The sequence below is a fragment of the Pseudomyrmex gracilis genome, unplaced genomic scaffold (assembly GCF_002006095.1).
Source record: "Pseudomyrmex gracilis isolate BER0280 unplaced genomic scaffold, ASM200609v1 scaffold_273, whole genome shotgun sequence".
Classification (NCBI taxonomy): Eukaryota; Metazoa; Arthropoda; class Insecta; order Hymenoptera; family Formicidae; genus Pseudomyrmex; species Pseudomyrmex gracilis.
Genome location: NW_018020857.1, coordinates 74,782 through 83,392, shown reverse-complemented (window position 1 = coordinate 83,392; position 8,611 = coordinate 74,782). Strand labels below are relative to the sequence as shown.

The following is an 8,611-nucleotide window of genomic DNA, read 5'->3' as shown; positions in this document are numbered from 1 at the left end:
TATTGCCAACAAAGTTGTTGCGTTTTTTCTTTTTGTGTGCTAACAGTTTTGGCAGTGTTTCCGTATTGTAGCATTTCTGCAAACAATTTCTGTTGCCAAGGTCTGAGCCGAAATTGTCAAAAACAGAAATTGTTTGCTGGGTATATATATATTATTTAATAGATATTATTATTATTTAATAATAATATCTATTAAATATATTAAATAATAATAATAATAATAATAATAATAATAATAATATCTATTAAATAATATATATATGTATATTTTCGCAATGTTATATAACATTTGTTATTACAGTAAAAGACCACTGGCGGAGGAATGCCACGAACACAGATGGCTACTACCGACCGAGTATATGATTAAGAAACGCGAGAGAGCTGTGTTCCTGGGCAACAGACTGAAGGAATACAACGAGAAGTATCACGAAGAAAAATCAAAGCTAGCTTCCGACAGCGATAGTTTGGCGAGCGAAAGCTTGTTAGGCTCGAAACAGAAGCTCATCAGGTCGACTAGTATACAAGAAGAGTTGCGGACTACGTTCTAACGATCGATCTGCGATTTGTTTTTTTTTTTTTTATTTATGTCTACACATTATGTACACACATGCATTACGTAAACAAATTACACAGGCGTGTATACACATACACACACGACTGTGCGTACGCATACCATCTCACGCATGTGCCTATTCTATGCACGAAGAAGAGCGAGAAGGAACAATGAGAAACGAGAAACACAAAAAAGGAACTTCGCTTTTCTCCTTGTTTTCTCTTTTGTTATTATTTATTTGTTACAACTTGTAATTAATAAACTTGTTGTCGCCCGACTGTCGATATTTCGCTGCGATATCTCGTCGGTGGTCAAATAACACGATACATGATATAAATTTCAGCCGTCCGTTAATTTTGATGAATAAAATGACGCGTAAAAAAAGAAATTGTTAGCCTGTACGTACGTATCAATAAATCAAAATGCACATTTCAAGTTTTTTTTTTTTTTTTTGAAATTCAGCAAAAAAAGTCGCGTTGTACGGATATTATAAATAAATATTTGAAAAACAATAATTGCGTGCGATTTTTTTAAATAAATTTAACCACCCATCTCTCCCACACGAAATATTCAAAGAAATATACACGAAATGAACAACCTTGAGTATATTATTAAACATCCATTTTATTTACAGATGCTCTCTCAGAGCGTTACATGGTCTCATAAAGAGAGAGAAGAATATTATTGTACAACACGTGATGCAGTTTCAATCCTCTTCATGCGTACATTTACAATTTTATTCGTATATATATTAGCATAGATTAATTAATTAATATAGAGTACTTAATGCGTGATAAATACAAGTTTTTTTTTTAATAATTTAAATATATGTTAACAATATGAAGAGAAATTACGAATAACTGAAAGTTAAAGTTTCTCTCTCACGCAAACAGACTAGCAAATACAAAAGTTGTTTTGTGAATTGAGTTTTATTATCAGTCGACCTAAAGCAAATTTGAGCAAGTCATTTAAAGTCTGCGACACACGATGCTTTGTTTTTATTTTTTTTCACGCTAGATCGCGTGCGAGCAAACAGCAGTTTTAGCTCTTAAATTTCTCAGAAAGTTGTGTGATTCAATCGAGTCGAGATCATCATCCGCATTTAATCCAGCACGGGACACAAAAAGCAACTGTGTGCCGCAGACTTGATTCATTTACTAAAGCGGAGCGCAAAATTGATTCAATAAAAATTATGAAAAATTATTAATTTCTTAAGAAGTTACAGTGTAAATCATCTCTTTGCATATTGCATTACATAATCTTTAACTTTTATACGAAAGGACTCTTTGTCAGTGATAAATAATTCTGCGGCATCTCTATTCAAAGGATCATCAAAATTAAGAAGATCCTGAAAGAAAGGAAGAGAATAAAATCGATCAATTAATCGTAAAATAAAAATATAATTCATATACATACGGTAAAGAGAGAATTTAAACCCCAGACAACATCTTTCAGTTTTCGTGTTGGCGCCCATCCCATTCCGTCGATACTACTTTGCCTTAGAATAGAAAGGCACACATCACCATCTTCATTTATGTTAGGATGCCACAACTTTGTTAAACATTTGACTATTGGTGGCTGAAAATCACATATCAAATGTGTAAATATCTAAAATATCAAATTTTTCTCTTAATTCTTTAACAAAAAAATTAAAATGTCAAAATTACAGCCATGTTATACTCTTCACTTATATAAATCTGAAAATAGAAATGACCCCCGATCCAATATCCTTCATCTGGCACAATAAGTAGCATAAATTCATATAGTCGATGCGGATCTTTAAATGTAACTTGACAAGTAGCTGGAAGCGTCTGTTCCATTTCTTGCACCTGAGAGCAAAAGTAACACAAAACAAAATTTTACAAATGTCAAAAATTGTTTAAATTGTTGAAGAAACGTTGCAATATCAAATACTTCTTTGACAAGTAATTTATCACGTATTGAGGCTCGCTTATTGTAGTCTCTGTTCTTTGAATTCGCTATGTCGTTTTCTTTTTTCAGCTTTCCTCTTAAGGTAATCATATTAATCCCTCTAAAACCTGTCCGATCACTGAAAACAGAAAACAAAAAATGAAATCAATTTTTGTAAAAAAATTTTTAGCACAGTTTAAAAACAAAGATCGTAAATAACTACGTTTGCACGAAAGAAAGAGCGCGGAGCAGAAACAACTTGCAAGGAACGTGTCGTAAAGTTTGGCGGAGAAAAACACCGAGAGAATAGCTTGTAAATCGCAAAAACAATGTAATTTCGAGAAAAATTGCAACGCGCTCTCGGACGCGCTTCGTCAAATCGAATTACAAAAATGTCAAAAATGTGTTACGGATTTTTTTTCGCAATTTTCGGAAACTAAAACGTCTTTGCGCACAGGTTAGAAATACACGAGTGTGTGCAGGGCTCGCAAAGCGACGTGTGTACCTTTCGAGTTTGCGGAGCTTTTAAATTCCTTCTGTCACCTTGAACGTCGCAACGATTTAATGCGTCATTTAAATAAAGGCTTTCTCATTTTTCCGCTTTATTTTAAGAACACTTGGAATAATGCAAATTAATAATACAAACTCGTCGAGAAAAAACAACAGCGGCGATTCGCGCACTCCTTCCGACTCAGTTTCCAACTCCTCTCTCTTTCTCTCTGTTGTTCTCTTCTCGTGCATATATATGTATCTTTTATTGTGTGTGGTTCTGATCTTTTCTATCCGGTGGTTTGAATCTTTGCTAAAATAACGTGAGTGCGTGCGTGTGTGTGTGTGTGTGATATCGCGCGCGGGATTAAATCACTCTGCTGCTGCAACTCTTGCTTGCATGCTCTGCAAAAAATAACAGAAGAGAGACGAAGTGATGGTCGCGTGAACACTTGTGACATGTAATTTAGGGTAACAGATAACGTAATTAGAGATTTGAGAATGGACAAATTTTTGACTACAAAACTTTACCATTGGATGTGAAGATCCCTTGAAAAACGGTTGAAACGTCAAAATACTCAGCTACGTCGAAGTCAATATAAACATTGTGTTGTGTGTTCGCAATTATATAATAATTTTGACAGTCGATCGAAATCAATTTTCTAAAAACGATGACAGAGAGAAGACCGTAGTTGCCAGTGTGCGCTATCCTTGGACGTTGCGCTGGCTTGCAGGAAAACGAAAAAGCTATTGTTACACATTGTCTTATGGCCCCAGCCCTAGCCCCTTTCTCTCTCTGAGTCTTCTCTCTGACGATGACGACGTTATCCTGCAGTTATCTTCCTGATTATTTTTCTATAACGGACATTTTGTGTACGGAAGAACGATTGTCGTGCGAATTGGAGGTTACGTTGCCACGCTTAGGTAAAATTTTTTCCGTGCAATTTGTTCTACTTGTGAATTACACAGGTGTAAATTATACAAATGTTCTTACTTCGTAATTCTAATTATTATTTTAGCAATAAATAAAATGGGAAAAGATTTGCTTTACGCATAGAAAACAGATTGTTGTTATCTTTTGTACATATTGAGTATATTAATATATACGTTACTGTGTGTGTGTGCAGGGTTTTTGGATCTTTCTTCTGACTCCAAAGATTTAAAATCAGGCACAAAGCTGGAGCTTCCTCTGTGGCTGGCGCAAGCATTGAATTTTGGAAGACACACCTCTATCAGTATAGACATTCCCAAAACATACAAGGAGAGATATAGGTACATAAAAAATCATATATGTACATAAAAAGAATGGGAAAAGTAACGCTAATGAAGAATTTGAAAGTAACTTATCGATATGGTTCTTTATAGAGAAATTTTATTAGCAGACGCTTGCGCAGTTGAATTGAGCAAGTGGAATCTTTATTATTACGAATTAGGAATGTACTTGAGAAAGTTCAATAATCGTGATAGTGAAATGATAATTGACAGTTTGTTATTGGTGAGTTATGTCACACATGTTGTATAAAGATTAATTAATATTTTTATACAGTTATTATACTTTATATTATGTGTACTAAAAATTTGCACAGACCTTCAGATCGCGATTTAGACTTATAATGGACTGGACACAAAATTCCAATCCTATGCTCAACAGTTTACTGCCTAGATTGGAAAGAGATCTATTCCTTCCAGGTAGAAAAGCAGAAGAACAGTTGAGTGAATGGTTGAAAAAAGGTTCTAGCGTTATCGAAACCTCGCAGAGTGCTGCAAATCTTAAGAAACGTAAGCGAACCGATTGTGATCTTGATTGAAAAAAAAAAAAAAGGTTGTAAAGTAGAATATGTGATATTCAATATTTGTGTGAGTTTTATATGTACAAAGTTAATATTTTTTATACAAATAACTGAGATATAAACGGGACCACGTATATATACGACTGAAATTACTATTCAATTAATTTATGTAATAATAAATGTTTGCAGGAAATATATCTTTTCGTACATTGAAATATATATGTCCCTTTATTATTAAGATACAAATATCTTTCTTGTGTGTGTGAGTTTCTACTTACTGTTAAATAACAAATCAAAATTTTTATTTACACACATTTTTTGTATGAAATCAGTCACTACTGTCAACACATTCGCAAGTATCGTACAACAAAAATATAGTAATATCTATTTCACAACCCGTGACTAAAATTTGTTAAGATCTTAAAGAAATAAACACGTAATAAAATATTAATAAGTAGTTCCAGGAAAATAACATTTAATTATCAACAACAGTAATTTATATATTTCTTCTGTTGCACCTATTTGATATGACTCTATAAAAAAAAAAAAAAAAAAAAAAAAAAACAAAACGCATTAACGGTTTTTAAATTCTTTTTCTCGATACAAAAATAGAAAATATATTCGCCGGACTTTATTACAAGCAAAATGTACAACTTACATTAAGATGTCTTTTTAAATAGTAGTATTTAAATAGTATTTATATGTTACGAAATGAAATTTTACAAATGTAACAATTAATGTGGCTGATATGTAACTAAATACGTATCGTGAAATATCTAAAAAAAACTGCGTTATGACGCTTGACAGAATGATTGCATTGATAAAGAAAAAAAATTGTAATCGCAATTTAAAACGGAGGAGAGAAACAACTTCGAAATTTTACAATTATATCACATATGTAACGTTCTTGTGGCTGACATAAATTTACAAGCCTTTTTATTATTATCTAAGGCGCATGTGCGTATTACATAATTTTGTTTGAGCCAAGTCTTAATCTTATCAGACGTCCTTGTTTTCCGGGTGGAAACACAGTTGTTTGCTGTTTCGTCTCCGATTTATAGTTGTGTAATAAATAATTTCCCAAGTACTTTCTGATTTTAGACACGCAATCATTACATCATTACTGTTTTTCACCTGATTATGATACTATTGCTTTTCATCCGGCCGTGTTTTGTTATTATTAACAGACATTTATTTTTATACGCACACTTTGTTAAAACTTAAAAAATTACGATAATAGTGCGCACTAGCCAGTTTGATTAGCCATAGCCGATTTACCGGCTTATTGAACTCGTCAATATCCGCATACGCGAAATGACCAGTGCGCATTTCTTATCGTTACGTTACTAACAAGAAATTGCATTGCAATGGCGCACTTTTTATTTTTCGCGGGAAACATTGCGCTCGGCGGTTTAGAGCAACCATGTTTTCCACGTGCAGCTATTTTTAAAAGACTATACCTATAACTGTATATATATATATATATGTATGTGTATGTAAATATATGCAACATTGGTACTGTATATATATTTGGAATGTTACACATATTATCGTATGGTATACATCACGCTATTTACACAATCCTATAATAACAATCCTATAATAACATTTATTCGTAGAGAATGAGCAAAACAGTAAAAAAAAAATATTCTCGTTATCTCTCGATGCTCGACAAATGCGAGATTACCTCTGTTCAACGCGACATACTCGTGAACGACAAAACGTCCTTGACAAAAGATGAGAAGATAATCGAACATGTTTTTTTTTCTTATCTTCAATATATCAAACGTTAAAACACTGGTATTTAGTTGAATTTGGATTGTAAAATCCGATCTCTCCGTACATATTTTACACATGTACAAACAGACGCGTAACAAAAATATTGCCTTAGAACTTGTTGTTGCGTATCTACAGGATTTTAATTTATCAAAAAAAAGAAAAAAAAATATTACCTTTAGTTCTTTCTCGCGCTTCTATTAATCATTCAATTATTGTCGTTATTCGCGCGGTTCGTTCTTGTCAAGTTTCGTTTCTAATCCAGATTTTGATTCGGAAGTGGTCCGGATGCTGTCGCGACAATAATTAATAGTAGTAGGAGTAATAGTAGTAATAGTAGCGGTAGCATTGGCAAGATACGATTTTATCGCTTATCACATTTAATCTTGGTCAGCGATTGATCGTTATTTGTACAGGTGCAGGCTTTAATTGACTGCAATACGCAACTGGAAACGTTGACTATAGCGTGCTACGCCGTTAACTTGCGCTTGTACAGATCGGATACTTCCTCTCTCTCTTTCTCGTTTATTTTTTTTCCTTCAAGTACCTTTCTCGCACGCGCGAATATTTTTTACATCGCCTTCTTTCTCTTCCAAGTTCTACATCTTGTGATAATTATATTGATTTCTCATCATATATAAAATCACACATTTGATTTGGTCCTATGACTAAGATACGCACACATACGTAATAGAAAACTTTATTTGAGCAATTTTGAAGAGAACGTCCGGCTTCTCATTGAACGAGAAAACCACAATTTATCTACTTGCAGTCGTGTAAAAAAAATTAAAAAAATAAACGAAAAATTCTTCGCATCTTGACCCGGCGATATTATTAAACATTTTTTCTCATATTTCTCTTTATTCTCTTCTCGTCCAGTATATAATTCTCAATTGTGCAAAATCTCATCTCTAAAAGTTCCAAACTCTCTGTATATTTTCTTACTTATTTATCTCAATATAAATGCGATGATATCAAAAATACTTAAAAACAAGATTGCTTTGATTTACTGATATAAGACATGTGATAAGTTTTATACATATATATATAAAAATTTCAAAATATGCTTCTTTACAAATTTGATAATCAGATACACAACATCTACTTGACAACAAAATACTTTTGCTTAAAAAGTATCATTCACATCAATATTGTGATCGATTGCTTTGAGTTGAAAATTTGAATATATGTATGTATCAAAAATTGCAAAATTGTATTCAATTGAGGTAATTAGAAATCTCTAAAACTGTCATTCTTCATTCGCGTATTAATCTAAGACGCTTTGTTCTTTTTTGATTACAATACCATGTGAGAACATTCGGCAACTATGATAACAACAAGACGCGATATGTATGGCACTTTAGACGATGGAGCCATAACGAACGTCAGATTACACTTTTGAAATTATAGTCCAGCTACATCAATGCGACTACGTTGTGCAATAGATGAACTCGGCCGCTGGTTAGCGATGCGCTGGATTCCCGGTCTAGTCAGAAGGTCGGCTCCGCTTCAATACTCGGCTCCTGCTTGAAGAACCTGAAGGTATTGTCCTCCTGCGTGGCAATCGGCGTCAGATCGCTAAGGATCATGACGGGTGAGTTTGCGGAGACCAACATTTGATCGGTTGTCGGACTGAGATTGTCGGCGTTGGCCGGTGTCAGTGGGCTACTCGGGCTCTCGTTGCTGCTGACATAACTACCTGGCGCGGTAGTTGAGATCGGTATGGACGTCGCGGCGCCGTTTATCTCTGGTGTGGCACCGCCTAACAACATCTCCTGGAGCAAATTGTCGATATGCGCCACACCGAACAGCCGCACAAACTGGATCTGCTCGATCATTTGCCATGAGATCGATTGCAAGGCCGGTAACGTCAGCAATATCTCGCCGAAGCGGCCCCGATTGTCGTACTGGTGATCATTTATATAGTCTTCGAGGTTTATTTGAATCTGATAGCGCAGACTCTTGATCTTTGACGGATCCGTTAGACCTTTCGCATCTGCGCAACGATAAGAAACGTCATGGAGATTAATATTAAGAAATATCGTTCGTATATATATACATACGAACGATATTTCTTAATTATATGTATATAC

At 34.2% G+C, this 8,611-nt stretch overlaps 4 protein-coding genes across 13 annotated transcripts in view; 2 read left to right on the top strand and 2 right to left on the bottom strand.

Moving 5' to 3' along the window:
• The window catches only part of LOC109859631 (obscurin), a 50,324-nt gene extending 49,334 nt beyond the window's left edge, over nt 1-990 (top strand). For all 9 annotated transcript variants that reach the window (XM_020438046.1, XM_020438042.1, XM_020438048.1 and 6 more), the window contains one exon: nt 301-990. In XM_020438046.1, the coding sequence (XP_020293635.1) occupies nt 301-547 (247 nt within the window). In that variant the 3' untranslated portion in view covers nt 548-990. The remainder of the gene's footprint in view (nt 1-300) is intronic.
• Nucleotides 991-1,158: 168 nt separating this feature from the next.
• On the bottom strand, nt 1,159-3,151 carry LOC109859624 (NEDD8-conjugating enzyme UBE2F-like). 2 transcript variants are annotated; one of them, XM_020438023.1, is made up of 5 exons: nt 2,969-3,151; nt 2,467-2,602; nt 2,220-2,381; nt 1,969-2,130; nt 1,159-1,900 (listed from the first exon to the last, which is right to left on the bottom strand). In XM_020438023.1, the coding sequence occupies exons 2-5, from the start codon at nt 2,572-2,574 to the stop codon at nt 1,784-1,786; spliced, it is 549 nt and encodes a 182-aa protein (XP_020293612.1). In that variant the 5' UTR covers nt 2,575-2,602; nt 2,969-3,151; the 3' UTR covers nt 1,159-1,783. The 2 variants fall into 2 exon arrangements, with proteins under 2 accessions (XP_020293612.1, XP_020293613.1); XM_020438024.1 differs by lacking the exon at nt 2,969-3,151 and adding an exon at nt 2,687-2,941.
• A 113-nt stretch (nt 3,152-3,264) lies between these two features.
• Nucleotides 3,265-4,959, top strand: LOC109859623 (DNA replication complex GINS protein PSF3). Its single transcript, XM_020438022.1, has 4 exons — nt 3,265-3,876; nt 4,080-4,224; nt 4,318-4,447; nt 4,539-4,959. The coding sequence occupies exons 1-4, from the start codon at nt 3,768-3,770 to the stop codon at nt 4,758-4,760; spliced, it is 606 nt and encodes a 201-aa protein (XP_020293611.1). The 5' UTR covers nt 3,265-3,767; the 3' UTR covers nt 4,761-4,959.
• A 682-nt stretch (nt 4,960-5,641) lies between these two features.
• The window catches only part of LOC109859638 (transcription factor HNF-4 homolog), a 14,477-nt gene continuing 11,507 nt past the window's right edge, over nt 5,642-8,611 (bottom strand). Inside the window, exon 5 of the mRNA XM_020438072.1 lies at nt 5,642-8,514. Within this exon, the coding sequence (XP_020293661.1) occupies nt 8,009-8,514 (506 nt within the window). The 3' untranslated portion in view covers nt 5,642-8,008. The remainder of the gene's footprint in view (nt 8,515-8,611) is intronic.